Source organism: Psittacula echo, assembly GCF_963264785.1.
Source record: "Psittacula echo genome assembly, chromosome: 3".
NCBI classification, from domain to species: Eukaryota; Metazoa; Chordata; class Aves; order Psittaciformes; family Psittacidae; genus Psittacula; species Psittacula echo.
In genome coordinates, this window is record NC_137736.1 from 114608156 (window position 1) to 114627442 (window position 19287).

The 19287-nt window shown below is 39.8% G+C and overlaps 1 protein-coding gene across 1 annotated transcript in view; it reads right to left on the reverse strand.

The window, feature by feature from the left end:
• The window catches only part of ARHGAP42 (Rho GTPase activating protein 42), a gene marked incomplete at both ends in the record, with an annotated part of 156252 nt that extends 142052 nt beyond the window's left edge, over window positions 1–14200 (reverse strand). The window contains one exon of the mRNA XM_080613419.1: window positions 14047–14200. Within this exon, the coding sequence (XP_080469545.1) occupies window positions 14047–14200 (154 nt within the window). The remainder of the gene's footprint in view (window positions 1–14046) is intronic.
• Window positions 14201–19287: the final 5087 nt, after the last annotated feature.

The following is a 19287-nucleotide window of genomic DNA, read 5'->3' on the forward strand; positions in this document are numbered from 1 at the left end:
ATCTATTTCTCAACAGGCTAACAAAGACAAGCTTGTAACTCCACTTTCCTAACATTAAAGATCTTTCAAAAACGTTAGGTTTGCTATCTTTACATACCTGTAGCACAGCAGCTCAGACTGAACATATTTATTTAGTGTCTGTACATATAGAAATAAAGGTAGTATTATCATCCTCAACTGTTTAGTTTTGTTCCAGTGTATATTTGTACATGCATGCGTAAACACTAAAAAGCCATCTAGTCTAGCATTCAAAACTAATATAGGGAAAAGAATAGAACAGGGGAAAAAACAAAGACCAGAAACAGGGGGAAACAAACAAAACCAAACACAACACACAACACCAAAAATCACACACCAAAACCACCCCCTCGAGATGGCTGTTACAGCATAAAACCTCAATTTCAAATCACAATCACAACACCAATGGAGAGTAGCAGGAAGAACTGAGGCATCAATTGAAAGAATTTTAAAACATGACAAACATTAAACCATAAAATATCTTTATGATGTATTCCCAGATTTCAAAGCTCCACATACATATGTATATTCTGTCTACAAAGGGCCATAAGACCTCATCTACTCCGTCTTCCTGGTTGGGTGACCTGTAGCAGACCCCCACTATAACGTCACCTGTCCCTGCTCTCCCTTTAATCCTGACCCAAGGTCAGAGTCAACTATTTTTCCAATCCTAGGCAGAGTTCCATGCACTCCAGCTGGTTACAGACATAAAGGGCAACACCCCCTCCTCATTTCCCTGCCTGTCCTCCCTGAACAGCCTGTATCCTTCCATGCCAACACTCCAGTCATAGAAGCCATCCCATCATATCTCCGAGATGACAATAAGATCATAGCCCTACAAGTGTGCTCATGTCTCTAACTCCTCTTGTTTATACACCATGATATGTGAGTTTGTGTAGAGGCAAGTAAGTTGGGCCCCAGATGAAGCCAACTTACTGGCTGAAGTAGTTGGAAATCATTTGTGCTGCTCTTCCCTGCTGACCTATGATTCCTCTTAATGGTCAGGGCATCTCTTGCTGCCACAGGTATCAAACTGGTGAGAGTGAGATGGATTGAGGTTCCCCTCATAACTTTTAATTTTCTCTTTGGATTAAACAATTGCAAAAAACATATGTTTTATGGTATTTGTGGTTTCCAAGGAGCTTGAGCATTTTCATATGTTCTTCATACGTTCAAGGGGTCATCTCCAGCCCTTCACTATTTTCCAGCATTCTCTTGAAAACAAGTAGCAGGGTCAGACTCAACACCCATAAATGCAATAAATACAATATCCACAAAAACCTTCAACTTATATTTGCAGAGATCATACATTCCTGGCATCTGTCAGTCTGAAAACCCATATTCAGCTTATGAAACGTACTCATCTGCCTCCTCCACCAACCTCCTCCTTTCGCAGTGTTAACTGGCCTGTAGGCATGACACATTCATTATTTCTAACTTGTTGAAAATGTCCCTGAACAGATTATGCAAGGACAACAACAAGGGACATTTGCTGTGATTCTAACAATGTTATTTTCAACTCTCAAGAAAGAAAATCAAATTTTCCAACACAGAAGTCTCACCATACTTTTTTAAAAAAAGAAGCAACAGCAAGAGAATTCCCTCTAAAAACTAGAGCAAAGCACTGGCATTTGTCAAGGAGAAACTATCTTGAAAAACTGAAGCACATTCATTCAGTTGTACTGAATTACATCAACAATTCATGAAACAAAGGTGACATACCCTAATATCCAATCTGTACAATATACCCAGTTAGTATTTCCTAGATGGAGACTCATGAATCAGAAAACCTCTCTTCAGGCATTCATGATGCTTACAGAACTGCACTATTTTGTGCTAGGTTTTACCAGCAGGCTTGGACAATACTATGCTGAAACTGGAAAGGGAAAAGATAAAAAAGAAAGGGGGAAGGGGAGAGTAATACTAGCCATATTATGTTTCAGTAAAAGCACTGGCACATTTTTAAGCAAAAATTAATATTTCCAAACATTATTTTAAACCCACATACTCTGTTGTGGCTTAAACCAAGACCTGTTAAACTGGATCTGTTATCAGTGGAAGGTAGAAATTCTTTTCCTCAGGTCTGTTTTGAACTACTGGACCTCTGCCTGGTTTGCTCCATCTAGCTTCTCAAAGCTCAACTCAAATGGAGAATCCAACCCAGAAGATACTGTGAAATGCCAAACCCCAACTCTTGAAAGCCCTGACTAACAACTATTAATAAGCCTTTTGTGTGAATAAGATATACCATGACACAAGATTCACAAAAGCATCTATAGGTACACAGAACAGACTAAAATCTTTATTATAAATCAACTATATTTTTTATTGAGGAGCAATTAAATCATTTTTGTCTATGCTAAAACATTTTCTGCATCAGAACGAATATATAATACTTAAGAACAAAGGCACGCATTTTTATACATGTGTTGGTTTTAGCTGTAGTAGTCTCTCAAATGTTCTTACAATTTCTGCTTTTCCCTAGAATAAGGGGACTTCACCTCTCTGAAAGTAAAGCTCAAGTCTTACCTATTCCAAAGTCTCCCAGAAGATAAGCTCCATAGGTCTCTAGCTTCCTTGTGTATCTAGGTTAACTAGTCCCTCATAAGAGGGACAAGGAAGGGTATTTCAATTTTTCTTTCAAGTATCAGTATACAGTTTGTTTTAATGCTAGAGGTAGCGTTAGACATTAAAAGGTTCAAAACCAGAACTTTTCTTTCAAATGGATAACCTCAGACTCAGAGCAATCTTTTTCAAAGCTGTAAGTTCCTCCTATGTGCTTCCTGCAACTTATAAATCATTTTAGCCTTAGAGTGAAAATAACCACCCCTTTACAATGTTAATGGATTTAAAGTAACAGTTTATACAAATCGTGCATCCCAAAGAAGCTGAGTACTTGCCTCCTCTCTCCACTCTTCCTTGTCATTTCTAAACAAAAGGTTAAAGGCAAATAAGGTAGGACAAAAAATGGTCAAAAGATGCAAGGAATGGACTTAAAGTGAACTGTAAGCCTTCTGAACTGCACAGTTTCACTGTTCCTATGGCCTTGATTGCATCTAGGTAATTTAGGAAGACTGCTGAACACCAACACACACTACCATAACACTGCAAATCTGTCTGGTCTTCATTTAAATATGACCTGCACTTCTAAGAACTGCAGCTTTAAAGAACTGATCCACACATGTTTACACTAACATTCAGCCACCTCTTGAAATGAACCAAATGGCAGGAAAAAGTCTTAACATTCATCCAGTTACCCTTTCTTCTACACTTCAGTCACCAATTAGAAGACTCAGTTGATTCAAAAAGAAAATGTCTTTACCACGAAACCCTACCCTATGTATCAGTTGCTATACGAAGAATTTCTGCTCTTTTTGCATTTCAGTGAGACAGGAGCAAAGGTGAGAACTTGAGGAAGATGAGTGAAGACTATTTTTCTATTTGGTAATTTTCTAGAAGCAACCAGGTTCTTGCCTTGGTATTTTCTGCAGAAAGCAGGACAAGGTCATCATAACAAATTATATCCTTAATAGAAGAGTAAACAGGTCAGCTGAGTGCTCACCTCATCTAAGATTATAAACGAGTTACAAGCCTTAGGAACTTCTAAGTAACTCATTCTCCTGTTCCTTTCCTTTCATAAATTCACTTCTCCCCATCAAAAACAACAAAACAATTCTTCAACAGTCATCAAATTGCCTGGATGGCAGCTGCTAGTTAGAAGAGAAAGCAAAAAGTGTCTCTTCCAAAGACAGAAATACTAGAAGTACTTGGAGAACAGCTGTATTGGGTTTATATGGCAAGGTTTTGGTAGTGAGGGGGAAGGGCTGAGAAGACACCAGGAGCTGCTCACATGTCCAACACAGATCGCTCCAGCAAGCTCCAAGTAAGATCTGCTGCTACTCAAAGCTGAGCCTATCACTGAATCTGGTGGCACTTCTGTGATAGCACATTTAAGAAAGGTTAAAAACCACTGTGCAGCAGCTGGGAGAGAGGAATGAGAAAATAGTAGAGCAGTGCAGACACCAAGACCCAATGAGGAGGGGAGTAGGTGCTCCAGGCACCAGAGCAGAGATGCGCATGTAAGCCTGTGGGGAAGACAACAGTTGTCTACCTGCAGACTGTGAAGGACTATGCCGGAGCAGATATCCACACTGCAGCTCATGGAGGACCCCACAACACAGCATGTGGATGTGCCCTCAAGGGAGCTGCAGCCTGTAGAAAGCCCATGCAGGAGCAGGCTACAGGCAGGATCTGCAGCCTAAGGAGAAAAACACGCACAGGAACAGGTTTACTGGCAGGGGCTGTGGCATATGGGGAACCCACACTGGAGCAGTATATGCCTTAAGGACCGTACCCTGTGAAAATGATCCAGGCTGAATCATTTAGTGAAGGACTGTACCAAGTGGGAAGTGCCCCATGCTGGAGCAGTGGAAGAGAATGAAGAGGAAGGAGCAGCAAAGTGTTATGGACTGACTGCAACCCCCATTTCCCATCCCCCTGCACTGCTCAAGAGGAGGAGGTAGAAGAGTTAAGAGCTAAGCCTGGGAAGAAGGGGTGGGGAAAGGTGGTTTTAGTTGTGTTTTCACTTTTCATTATTCTACTGTGTTATTAATTGGCAGTAAATTACATAAATTTCCCTCATCTAGTCTGTTTTGCCCACAATGGTAATTGGGAAGCAATGTCCCTGTCCTTATCTCAACTCACAAGCTTTTCATCTTATTTCTGAGGAGTGTCAGTGTGAGATTGGCTGGGTGGGCACCTGACAGCCAGCCAAGATCAACCCAACACAAAAGAACCCCTCAGAAGTCACCCCTCTGGTTCCCAAACAATAAGACTATTACAGGAGAAAAATGCAACTTGACTCACTGGAAACTTGTACATTAACTTCAGCCACAGTTTGATGTGTTAAGCTGCAACTGCCATCAAACAACAGTTTAATGTCCTGTCCCTATTCATTCTCCTATCGACCAGTCACTTCCATTCCCAGGTTCACCTGTGCTCTGTTCAGGATGCGCACTTCCACAACCGTATAACAAACCAAATCAGGAAACTGGGACACATGGAAAATTATTCAGCAAATATCTGCAGTTAGTTTAGCTTCCTGATCCAGTAAGTATACAGCTGAGCAAACAGCAATGCTAATACCACTTACAGGACAGAAAGAGGGAAAAAAGGAAGGGGCAGGCTCTGAAGGTTTTTTCTTTGTTTAGCAATAGAGCTGGCTTAAAACTACATCAAAATGCTGTGTCAGATGCTTTCCAGTAACCTCCTTTGGTCAGAAATTCTGGGAGAACTACTGGACAGCTCAACCACTCTTCACAGAAAGGACAAAGGTGCTAGAACAGGAGCTACAAGAATTCAAGATTACTGCACAACTAGTGTGACATCCAGTAGACAATACCGATGTCCACAGTTCTCAAACAGAAGAATGAAAATGCAAATTCACATTCCAATTCACCTGACACACTGTAAGCCTTGCTTTCTACATGGGCTTGTTTAGTGAGGGACTGGCCTAGACCCTGGTAAGTTTCATGAACAGGTAACTTGACAAAATCCTGTCTGACAAATTAACTGAAGTAATCATAAGCTCATTCAGTTTAAAATCAAACAGAAGACTAACAGAATGAAAGAAACCTGTAACAAGAGTTCCACAGTTCAGAAAAGTAATTAAGGGAACCTGAATTTAGATGTGACTGTATACAGAGAAACTGCCAAGGTACAACATGTGTTGCACAAACTGCATAAAACACAACAACATAGGGGTTGACTGAAATGATACAGAGATGCAAGCAGGTGATCGTGGACTAGAGGTGGGGAGGGCGGAGAGAAGATGATGGAGAATGGAATCAGTATTCAACTATACCTGCATACTGATGGATTTTAAGCAGTTAAGGTAACCAGGTTTGGCACCAGAAACTAGTGGAACTCCCAACAGCACAAGAGCTAAGTCAGCTACTAATATGGTGTTGTGGCACTCCTGCACCTATCAGTTTATGCAGTCAAAGCCAAACCAAAGTAGAATTCAGAGAGTATGGAGAAATACCTTTTTAAACTATACAAGCCAACAGGAAACACAATGGCTAAGAAGGCCAATGCATGGTATAGATGACTCAGACACAGCATAAGATTAAAGTGTGATCCCAACAAAATTTAATATTGAACCTCAAATTTCAACAATGCTACCAGTGTGAGAACAGCAGGAGAAATTCATATGAATGAGTACATTAAAAATGTAAAAATCTCTCTCTGTTACACAAATAATAAGAAAAAAAGAGCTCCATAAACCCAAACAGAGGTTAGGACAGACACAATTTAACACTAAAACTGAAACACATGAAAACACAAGACTTGGTATCCGGGATTTTTAAATTGATCGAACCAAGCAGTCTGCTCTCATAACAGCAAATATATGCCTATATCTAAGAAACAAAGATACTGATCTGAAACAAATGCTCCATTAGGTTGACCTCAAAAATCAAGCAATTATTTAGAACACTGTTTGAAGGAAAGCACAAATACAACCTTAGAAACTGATAGAAAATAGGGTAAAAGGCAACTTAGATTTATCAAAGGTAAATTTTATCAGATCAGTGGATATCTCTTACACATGGCAAAAAATTATTGACAAAAAAATAAATGAAAAAAACCCAAACAAAACAAACACCAAAACTAAAACAAACATCTAAACATAAAAACACAACAGATCTAATCAACTAGTCACTAGTAAAGCACATGATACCAAGCTACAGTGGCAGTTTTATTACTGACATAGAACACTGGACTCTCACCTATGAAAAGCAGGGGAAGAGTGAAAAGAAAAAAAGCAAGGGGTAAATATGTTTGAGGCATTCTCCCCTACAGGAAACCAAAGGAAGAAAACAACATTTTCTTAAAGGACAAAAGGCAAAGAATAATTAAAATAAGAGACTTATTAGTCCTTGTAATTCTACAGAACCAAATTACAGAATCATAGTATATCAGGTTGGAAGGGAACTTCAAGGAACTTTCTTGGCAACAGAAATAGAGTCTTCTTATTACCTGGTTTTTCATTATGTTAATTTGACTTAAAGGCTCTTTACGAAAGAAAAATAATCCTGTTGCTGATACCTGCTTTCATTAACATACTATCTTTCAGTGAACAAGAGTACGTCTGTAAACAGCCACTACAATGTACATCTGATATGCAAACCTCTCTTCTTTAAGCAACCTGCAAAATATCAAATAACATCAATAGCAAAACCAACTATATGACCTAGGCATTACAGTACCTTGTATCCTGCTTTGAATATTAAGCTAAAAGAAGGTAAGATTTCTGAAGACATATAGAAGTTCCATACTATTTTCCCATGCCTAAATTAAGCCAAGCAAAACACCAGTGCATCAACATTTTGTTTAAGCTTTTGCTGTTCCGTGAAATACAAGTTTGCACAATTCAGAAGAGGGAACTGATTTAAATTTTAACTTCCAACTGATTTGAAAAAACTATACTGTAACATAGCCCAGAGTTCATAACGTGCTGTGAAATATATTATCTTTCTAAGCAAAGTAATTTGCACTTCACAGGGTGCCAATGAGAGGTTAGATTACTGCCCAACAGTACTTCAATCTCATATTAACATGCAGAAAGTTCAAGCTATTTTTCTTTAGTTTAATATTTACTTCACTGCTACTGCTTGTAACATCCCAAGACTTTTTCACCTCTAGTCATAAACTTGCAGAATCCATAGCAACACATAGTCAGAAGACGATCATAAACACTGATTTCCTCTAATGATTGATGTTCTCACAGAATATGATAACACAAAGATCAAACTCTTGAATGTTGTTAATACTACTTCTGTTTCCTTCACTTTTACTTCTAATCTCCTAAACACTTAAAAGCAAATTCAAAACAGCTTAGAAAAGAGCTAGAAAGAAACCAGAGAAGCACTTAGGAGAGAGTATGAGAACAGCTTGTTCAGTCTAGCAAAGGGCATGATTATTCCCCAAGCAAATCCAAGTAAACAACAGTACAGAAATGTTGAGCGAAAGGAAAATGAGCATAAACAAGTTTTAATTTCCAGATTGAACTTATTTTTAATGAGTTACCCAACCCTCAGAGTAACAAGGTTCTAGAACGGCCTTCTAGCTGAAGCAGGATAAAAGTTGAAAAGGATAAAGACTTTTTTAAATAGAGTTTGACAAGTAGGGATTACATAATGTAATCTTAGCAGGAGATTGAATTTAACACAGGAAATTCCTGATACCTTATTCTCCTATAGCCCAAATTTATTTCTAATTACCATTGTGAGACTATAGGAAAAATAGGAAGGCAAAGACATAGAACTGCTTTACATATCATTCAGTAGAAAGGACTGTATTGTCCTCTGGATTTTTCACAGAGGACAAAATTATTTACTATTACAGGAAACTGCAAATTGCTGTAGCACTTCTGCCCACAAAAACCCAAGAGATCAGTACAAGTTCAGTGACTACAGCATCATATTTTCCATTGTAGTAAAGACAATATTCATGCAGCAGCTGGTCTTTTATTAATAGAATTCATTTATCTTATTCATAATAACTGAAGCACATAGTAGACAACAAGCCAACTGGCCCATTAAGAAACAGATTAAATTTGACATTTTCAGAAATCATCTTAAGAGTTTGAAAATCCTAATTTTAAAAATTGCACAACATTTTTAAAGCAGAGACATCATTTCATATGGCATTTGAAACTCAAACCCACCCCACAGGTAACCTGATATAATTCAATTACAAAACTTTAAAGAATACCTGCTTAAATACTAAGGCACAAGAACACCTATGTTGAGTCATCCAAGGACTTTGTTAACAAAACAGTAATATGCTGTTGTTACTGACAGCATGGGGATTCACTTCCAGGGATTCTTGGTTCAAATGAAACATCACATGATGGACAGAAAATAGTTCACTCTGTAACAGTCCACTACATACTACTAGTTGTTTTCTCCATATATGTTTGCTAAAGATAATATGATACAGTCTGCAGCTGTTTTAAACACTAGAGGAAGCAATTAAGCTCCTTCTCTGGATAAGAACCAGCTTATTGTTGGTATCTTCGTGTGAAAGGCTGAACCCTGTTGAATTGTTTCTAAAAGTTATATCCACAATCCATAGATAATTCAGACATCAGCAGAAGCTCAGCAGGAGAGTACAAATGCCTATCAGAAGTAACAGAACAGCAAGAAAGCAGATGACTTCGAAACATTAAGGCAAATTACTAGGTTTCAGCTTCCTTTCAGTGGAAAACTTTTTTTCCATTTGGTAACAGAATCACAGATTTTAGAGACTAAGAAATTTAACATGTTGTAGCGCCCTGCCTCTCACTCAATCCTAACGTGAAAGGTAAGTTACACATTTTTGTATTTTATGACTAAAAAGACTCAAAAGTAATACATTTTCAAAGGCAATATGAATTATTTCTGAAATTCCCACTAGTAAGCTATACTTCTATAATTCCATGTTTGCCATCATAGTATCACATGAGGAACATGAAGAATTAGTTGTTTTACTCAGAATCTGTATTAACAAAAGAGAATGACTGCTATCAAACTTCGGTGGTTATTATTCAAAGAACTCAGTCCTGCTCCAGTCAGAATCTGGAAAAGACATTGTAAAGATATAAGCTCATGAAAATAATGTGAAACCAAGATATCTGGGAAAATGCATTTCTCTGGAAAGATACAAGAAGGACGGGGTACATAGAAAAAAGATTCCCAAGAGAGGTAACAAGATCATAGGTTCTTTTGCAGGTTTTTTTTTTCTCCAGCCAGTTAACCCCCCCCCAGGATTTCCACGCACATAGGCAGGTTCATCACTGTCCCATTATAACTAGGTTCATGAGACAAGAAAGTTATCCTTGAAAACTATATGCCAAAACAGTTTCAAGATAATCTTTTCTGCATGGAATTTCTATAAAACCCTGGTAAAAAACACCCCCTCAGACCCTCCCCTCACAAAAGATAGCATTTCCATCTTGTACCTGTTCCTCTGTTTCTCCATGCATTTAAGTAGTAAAATAAAACTAATAATGACTGCTACTAAATAAAAATTCCTAAAGATATTTGTTAAATCTTAGATTACACAACAGGTTTGCGTTAGTGTTTACATCATATTAAAACACCTTAAAAGGTATAGCATTATTTAAAACAGCTGCAAATCCACTGAATTTTGAACCATTGAAACCAAAATTTACATAGTTCCCATCACTGAATACACAAACTTGTTGCTAAAGTAGGACTTAGATGGAGCGAGAAGGCCTCAAAAATCAGAGGGGAAGACTGAAGGGGTCTGCACAGCAATAAGCCACGAGATCACCTGTAGAAGATGCATGTTACTTTTTGGGACTGTTTAATACAATATTCATTGACTTTGGCAGAACAGTAGGCCTATTATGGAAATCAAAAGCATGTAAATAATTCTATAATGAAATTTCCTATATAATGTATATGACAATGCCCTAGACTAGGTTGAGTTTTAACAAGGCAACTACAAAGAAATTACAAAGTACACTACTGGCAAAAAGTACAACAGACTTGATGTTTTAATTGAAAAGAAGCTGGAATCAATGAGAAGAAAAAAATCCAGTTTCAATATCCAGCGACAGATGGATCTCACTACATGAAGCATTTAAGTATATGCATTTTAAATATGCATCTGAAAAAGCTATTAAATTAGGTGCCTGAAAAAGTTATCGAATCAACAGTTACCTAATAATCAAGAAGGCCAGTTGCAACAGGAGATCATTTTCTCTTAAAAGTTCAGTTTGGTTCTTTTTTTCTAATTCGCAAGTTAACAACAAAGGAATCCTCCCCTCCAGCTGCACCAGAGAAAACTTTGTGCTGCTATTTACTTGTGGCTACACAGACAGTTAAATCTCTGTTGAAAGATAATTTTTTAATGTAACAGGAACACCCATTATATGCATAAGCTTAAGCCTTTAAAGAGTTAGTACAGTATTAGTAACTCAGTTAATTTCAAAACAACAATGTAGTCTCTCAGCGCAAATACTAATTGCAAGACAAGGCTGAAGTTGGCACCATAGCCATACAAATGTAATGCTAACATTTGACTACACTAGACCATATAACCTGCCCTTTTCTGAGGTACTCACAGAGTCTTACATATTTAGAAGGAGAAGGAAAATGTCAACTACTGGTTCATGGAACACAGTATTACAGCTCTGGAAACACTTTGGAAAGCAGCACTCTTCAGAATGAACCACGTTAAAATAGTATATGAACTTATCTTGAGATCACTCCAATTAAAATGCAAAATGTTTGTATACTAAATTAATTGTATTTGCTCTACCCTCAATTTATGTGGAATGTCATCAGGTGTTTATAAACACTGCATTTTTACAGTAACTTACATACGGATTATGCACAAATAAGTATTTTGTAACTTCTGTAATATAGAAGTTTAATTCCATTTGAAAAAAAAACATGCACTGTAGTCCCATATCATATATTATATGAGATACTAAATTTATGTAACTTTTAAAGATTATAGTATTTTCTAACTGTGTTAAATCAGCTTTACTGTCTCTTCTCTAAACATGGTCAGGAAGGACATGTTCCAAAACTCATTTCCACTGAAGCTCTGCAGCACAGCCCGGATTTTTCACTCACAACAGAACTGATCCTCCAAAGTGATATGTAAATGAAAAATCCTAGCTCACCTAAAGAGATAAAACACGGTAAGTAATGCCTGCTGCTCTTCAGAGCTCACAGGTCATTAAATATTCAAAGATCAAATCATAGGAGTTCATCACTGTAATCAACTACTCACGCCACTGTTTGATTAGATCTTTCACTGATAATTTAAAAGAATTAAATTTAAAAAAAAATAAAGCCTTGCACAAGTATTTTACACTCCACTGATTTTAAAGCTGAGTAGGAGTAGCTGGTGTCCTTTAACAAGTTAGAAGTTCTCTACTTTAAGAAATACACAACAGTGCTACCTGCCATAACAAGTACACTGTCCTTGCAGCATCTACACCAGTCTGGACAGTACACATCCAGTACACATTTCTGTTTAGAAAAAACAGACATTTTCCTAGTTATCCTAACATAGGAACTAAGGCAGTGTTTCTGTGAAAGGTACTGTCAAGAAACTAAGGGATTTGAAATGAACAAAAGGAGAAATATTTCTTACTACACCAAATCAGACCTTATTTTCCTAAAGCTAAAATACACTATAGCACACAGCATTTTAATTCAATAAGCATTGTGTCAAACATTTGACTAAAAAGTTTGAAAAATCAGGAAAACTTACAAGTTAAGTAGTCGTTACTTAAGATAGAAATAGCTCTGCTCCTTGAAGAGGGAGACAATAATTAAACATGTAGATACAGGGTCTAAATCTAGCAAGAAATCACAAATATTCTTCATGAAAATGACGTGATCACTCCAGAATCAATTTCTAAATGACTTCTCGAGAACGACACCCCTTCTACAGCAGTCTTTAACAACTTACGAAGAAAGTTGTATTTTTTCATTATTTGATCAGGAACAAAAACCAATCAATTTCCAGCGCTAGTCCAGGCCAACAAAGCATCTAAGTAGTATCCTAAACCTGTCATTACTATTTGTGTACACCATCTTATAGCACCAGTTTGTAATAGTGAAGTTTTACTAACTTCCTGTTCTATGGAGAAAGCTTTTTAGCAAAGAGAAAACAAAGTAAAACTAAAAACCAAGCTAATTTGCTTTGGAAAGAAAAATGCACCATTGAGCTTTTGGCCATACACACACACACATTTTCTATGTATTCTATCGTCACATATTCTGTGGGCATGAATACAGGAATTTATTGAATTTAATACAAATTCATATAAGATGCTAGATTTGTATCCATCTTCTCACTAAACCTGAGATGAATCCAGAAAAACACGCACCTATATCCAAAAAGTCTCAAGAAGCCAAAAGCTGCTTCATGTAAATACAATGCTGTAAATAAACCATCTACAGTTGATGCATGAACAAGCACAATTAATGTTATATTCTAGTGCTCTTGTCCCAGGTAAAGAGACAAACTTTGGGTTTAGATTCCTAGTTAGCATCAGTTCGGTTTCTTATGAGCTGATGAGCTCATAGCAACACCTGTTCCCTGTCCACATAGAGCAATGCTTGCTACCCTTCACCCTACAAAAAGCAGCACACCCTGTCAATGTGGCTGATACTCTTCAGGATCAGAGTGATTCTTTCCCTTGAACATCTCATGTTGCAGCACAAGAAGCTGTTAAGTTACTTCTCTGCTCTACCTGAAGGAAAGTTCTGACTGGCCAACAAGTAAGAGAGCTCCGAAGTGATTTAAAGACAAGCAGTAGGCAAGCAGTTACAGAACAGGAGGGCAAGCCGAGACTAGTAATGCTCATGGCAAATCCTAGTTTTCGCTTTATGCTCTTCAAAGCATGAGGGCCGTTTTCACACCCCGGGAAGCTGTCAGTGCTCAACTCACAAAGCTTTAAAGGCACGAGCTGATCACCCTTATCTCTTCTTTCAGAACCTTTCAAAATACATAGAAGTTACTTTACTTCATGAAGACGGGGGACGGGAGGATGGGAGGTGTGCGTGAGATATAAACTCTGTTCATATAAATTCACTTCAGTGTCTTGCTTTGACCATTTATACAGTCACCTTCATTATCTGAAGGCACCCAATTAGCAGCCAACGTCCCAGAACGAGTCCCCACGGCCACTTCTAGCCCCCAACGCCGAAGCTGGGCTCTTGCCCGCTCCCCCCTGTCCCCGTCGGGGCGGGCGCGGCCGGTCCCGCCGGCCGGGATAGGGCCCCTCGCCGCCCCCGCTCCCCCGGGAAACCCACCCAGCCCCGCCGCAGGCCAGGCGAGGCAAGGCAAAGCGGCGGGGAAAGTGTGCGAGGCGCTTCGCAGCGGCGGCCGGCAGGGGAGCCCGCCCGCTCCCGGCGCCCATTCAAACAAAAGAAGCCCCTTCTCCTGCCCGCCGCACCCGACGCCCCTGCGTCCCGGCCCCGCTGCCCGACTCACTTCGCAGGGCTCCGATGAGGAGGCTGCCGTCCTTAATCAACTCCTTGATGAACTTGTTCGTTCTCTCCAGCTCGATCTCGTGACACTTCAGGCGCTCCCTGAAATCCGGGCTGTCCAAGTAGGAGTCGCTGAACTCCAACGTGGGCAGACCCATGGCAGCGGCCGCAGCCCCCCGGCCGGCGGTGAAGGGGCGGGCGGCTGAGGGAGGACGGCGCCGGGGACAGAGGGGAAAGCGGGGAAGAGCAGAGACGAGGCGCGGCTGCCGCTCCCCACTCCACCTCCCAGAAGAGGCTCCGGACCCGCTGCACCAGCCCCTCAGCACCCGAGGCAGACTGCCCGCAGATGCGTAGCGCTCCAGTCGCTGTCACCCAGCTACATGCTGCCTGCGGAGCTCCGCGGGCTCCCAGCGCCTCCGCCGCTTCCGGCAGCGCTCCCCCTTCCTCTGTCTCCAGCCCTAACTTCAGCCTGAACCTCCCCCGGCCCGGCCGAGCAAGCCCTCCTCCCGGGCCGGCATGCTCACACGCCGTGGGCCGCGGCCCCGGCAGTGCCCGCCCCTCGATCGCCACCGCCCCCATCCGCACTCTGCCCTCCAGCGGCTGCGCGGCTGTGTTTTTGCGGCCTGGCCGGGTTCAGAGGGAAGTAAGGGGCTTGCAGATCTCTGTCAGGTCTAGCGCTTGCCTGCTCCGTTGCATGGGGCTTTGCGAGACCCAGAGGAAGGCAGGGAAGGAAGTTCCACCTCAGGGGTGTCGTAGACCGGGTGCTTGGAGCTGGTTTATGCCAAAGGCCGATGTGGAGGAGAGCAGCCCGCCTTTGCTGGGTGTCTCCTGCCACAGCTGGAGGAGCAGGGGTGCGAGGGGTTGGGGCAGTCAGCCGGAGCGTGCCTGCGCTGCCAGGGGATCCTCCGGAACACCCCGGCACGGCTGCGGTCCCTGCCTGGTGCGGGTACCGGGCTGTGGCAGGTTAGGGATCCCCTAACGGGAGAGCCAGAACAGGAAGCACTGAAGTATAAAGGATGAGGAGAGAGGAAGGTGGAAGCCAAGGAAATACGAAATACAGGGACATTAATGTTCTGCCGTGGCACCTGGTTGCTGTAAGGGCCAAATCCATCCTAATGAGGAGCGTCAGGAAGCGGCAAGCCCGGTTACCACAGCGAAGTTGTGTGATTCCAAGTACGTGAGTGGGCTTGTCTCTGTAAACAGAAGCACTTGGGATGATGATTGTCTCTTTATCTGGTGTGGTTTTTTCCACAGAGTGTCAGTATACAAGTATGTATACAAATATACTACTGGGTTTGAGGAAAGCTGTCTGCAAACACACCAAGTCAGCAATAACTGCGTTGGAAACAACCGTTAAGGCTGGCCATAAAAAGAATTGTGCTTCAGGATCGCCCACCTCTTGCCAAAAATTGCTTTCAAGAAGGTGTAGATTCTTCTCTGTGCACGTGCTTCTGCCAAATCATTCATGGCGTCCATATTTACACAGTTTAATGTGCAAGTGGGGAAAGGCTCAAAGCTGCTGCATATGCTGTGTTCCTTGACTGTGTGTGCTTCACAGTTCTTAAACCATTTGTCAAAACTTGGTGCTTTGTATTCATAATAGAGTTTTGTGAGTGTCTGAAATGCAGAGAAGAGGCTGCAGTTTCCAGCCATATGGCCTACAGAATTTGTTGAAGTGGAAAAATAGTAATTCTCTGGTTTTACAAGGCTGACACTTCCTGCCCACAGAATCTCAGAGGTAGCTATCAATGTTGATATTAATAGATCCATTGAAGAGTCTTTTAATTTACAAAACTCTGCTCATCAACATGTTGCCTGAGACAAATTATTTTTCCAATAATAGAAAGAATAAGACTGGAAAGGGCTGCTACATTAACAAGTTTATTTCCTTGCTTTTTCAGGCAGTAGCATGTAATCTCACTCATAAGCTAATAAACTTCGTTTAAAATCGAGTTGAACTACTGAAGGATGTTCCAAATAGAATTTTTATGATTATTAAAAACGTAATTTTCAGCCTACATATATTCACAGGGTAATTTTAGGCACACTTGTTCTTCCTTCAGTGTCATCTGTAGCTGAAAATATTCTCTGTCTTCTACCATGTTTATTCTTTGGTGTAGTTCTAGAATGCAATAATGACATCTCTGGCCCTTCCATATGACAGCTTAATAAATTAAAGGTTTTGTCATAAAATAAATCATTAATTTCTTCCTCATTTTCATAGTTCTTGCCTAGATCTCTCTGAGTTTGATTTTATCTTTCTTGATTGTGGTTTACTGAAATTACATGCAAGACCTTATTCAGCCATGCTACCAACTGCCACTTAACACCTTTGTGAAGGTTGTATTTGTCTGTTTCATGGCAAAATTATTTCTGTGGCTTCGCTAAGCCACTCAGATCTTTCTTTTCCTTTGTTTTCAAGCAGCAGATGCCAAAGTTAGAGCAGAAATACTCATTGGTCCCAAACCCATGTACTTAGCATTTTAGTTCAGAACAATTATTCTGGTAATAATCAGGATGACTCATTTCATAAACTATAATGTTCTCATCTTCAGAAGTTCCATAACCACATCACTGCTTTTGGTATCAGGATCATGAATGGAAAATTAATGAAACCAATACTAGTAGTATACTCAGCCACATTTACTAAGAACTTACCTCCAGCCTGACATCCTTTCTACAAATAACTTACCATTATACATTAACTAGTTCTGTATGTTTTTCAGAATAATCCAGTCTTTTTTAGATGAACTGAGAATTGCCCAGCATACAATATATCAAATATGTAAAAATCTGACTAGTTCACATGTACTGCCATTCCCTTCTTTCAGAAAAAGCTTTCATTTTTAAGGAAATAGATTTGCTAACAATGATCTTTGTTTCATAAAGCAATATGTGAGCAGATGTACACCCAACCCTGCATTATCTTCCACTGCTGGAGAAAATGTTTAGAGTTAACCTATGAGTTTATGGCTGCATCTGGAGGAGAGTCTGGTAAATAAATGGTTTGGCACACCCACAGAGTGGTCAACAAAATCTACATGAAAAGATAAGTTTTAGTATGTGTTTTGTGTTTCTTGAAAACTGACAGTGTGCTGGAAGAGGGTGAACTGTATTGAATACTCATTCAAACAACTAGGTTTGTGGAAGGCTCTAGTAAAAGAGTTAGCCTGATATTACCACTGGCTGTGAAGAGATGAATGAAAAATTAGATGCTCTTTTTTTTTTTTCTGAACCCTGGGGAGCTTTGTCTTGTTTCATCCATCTCTATGTTTATTATTCTAAACTTATCCTAAAATCTTACATGTTAATGAGGTCAATTATTATAGATTTCTCCTTCATCTTAAATGTAAACACTGAACTACAATTTCCAGTCAATAGCCCAACTCTGACTCTGGAGGATGCCTGGGGAATATTCTTATCACAGTCCTGCTAGCTAGATTGCCTGGGAAGAGGAAAGGAGAAGTGTGTAGTGGTCCTGCTTACTGCAGTGCATGTCCCCTACTCTTACAGTGGAAAAATGGCTACACATGCAGTTCTTCAATGTTATGGCTCTACCTTGCTCCATTAGATGCTGTTAATTTAGCAGTTCAACAGAGACAAGGATCCTGAGTGTCTGTTACCCAGAGGGAAATATTTTACAGTGAGACTCTGCCAACTTTCTTGTTGTTTCTTCTGCTTCAGTGTATACAATTATGGGAAAATTACTTCTACAGCTGTGTGGCATTGCTCTGAAAAATGCTTCTTTTCCTTGAGAGAGTGGGATTATAGGCAAAAAGAATGCAAGGACACTGATGTTTGCATCCACTTGAAGTGCTCAAGGGTACAAGATTAGCTCTGTACCTGTATCGCACAGAATATATTAAAATCATAGAAAACACCACTCAAACAATTATTTACAGAGTATTTTAATTTGTTTTAGCTTCCCCAAAGATCTTGGTTTATCTCAGTTTCCCACAGGTTTCTTGCTGGGAATTTGCAATATTCGCAGTAACTCGCTAGGATACATGCTATTAAAAGTTTTCAGATTCTCCTTCTTAAATTAAGATCCTAGATGCTAAGTTTAAATTGGCTAGCAGTGATAAATTAAATAATAATAGTAATAAAAAAGAAAATATATAGAAGTGAACCGAGGAAGTAAGTCTAAGTTTCTTAATTCCTTCTATGTATAAACTGAAAGTGATAGTACTCTCTGTTTGAATACAATCTCCATTTTGTAAACTGATTGTTAAATGATGTAACTGCCAGTGGGTTCTGTTTGTTTTGTTGTTTTTACAGCAAGTTAACGTTGTCAGAGGAGGAAAGTAGCTAGCCAAAATCATAGTTTAGAAGCCAAGCCGTGTAATTTAGTGTGTAATTTAGTATGTACCGATCACATTATCCTAAGATATTGGTCTGTGTGCACAAAGGTCTACTCACATGTACATTCCTATCAGTGTTTCAGATTGTAATCAATAATTACAGATCAATAATATTTTTTAAAAATGTGTTAGTCTTTTTAATATGTAAGCAAGCTCTAAGTGGTTTGGAGAAGCTTCAAAGAGCAAAGTTCAAAGCTGAAATTAAAAATCATGTTTAGTGACTCTCATCCTATGTTTGCTTCAGCCTCCTGGATACTTCTTTGTTGAATCTGAATATTCCCCAGCTGGCTCTGGTTCTACCTTCTGGTATGCTCAAAAATTTACCTAAGGAAGTAAGTGCCTAAACCCACATGATAACGTTATGCTTAGACAAGCAGCTCCCAAATCCCAGATGGGATTGATACAGTACAAGTAACTGAAGATGAAGGCTACTCAGTATTCTACAGGAAGCAGTAGATGTGGCAGCTTAAAAATCACAGCAAGATAATGACGACTGCCGGTTTCATTTATATATCTTAGTAGCTAAAACATTTGCCTATGGAGTGAGACAGCTGGATATTAGGTACCTGCAGACCTAATTCTCATTGTCCACCTCTAGAAGGGTGAAACTTCAGGCAACACCTTGCCTCACATTTCTTCTTGACAGCATTAGGGAGTTCCACTCAGCATGAGAAGTCTTAGGATCAATCTCCATGACTGTATACTACAGAGAAGTATTTTCATGCTTTAGTTCTCACTCCGGAAGCAAAGCATCTGAGAGGTAGTTGTAACATCTTAACTGAAATTTGATTCATGTGTTCTTTGCTTGGATTCTGTTATAGCCTCTTGGCTATATTATCCTGTAAGTAACTTAGATACTTTTATTTGCTGTAGTTTATTTGACG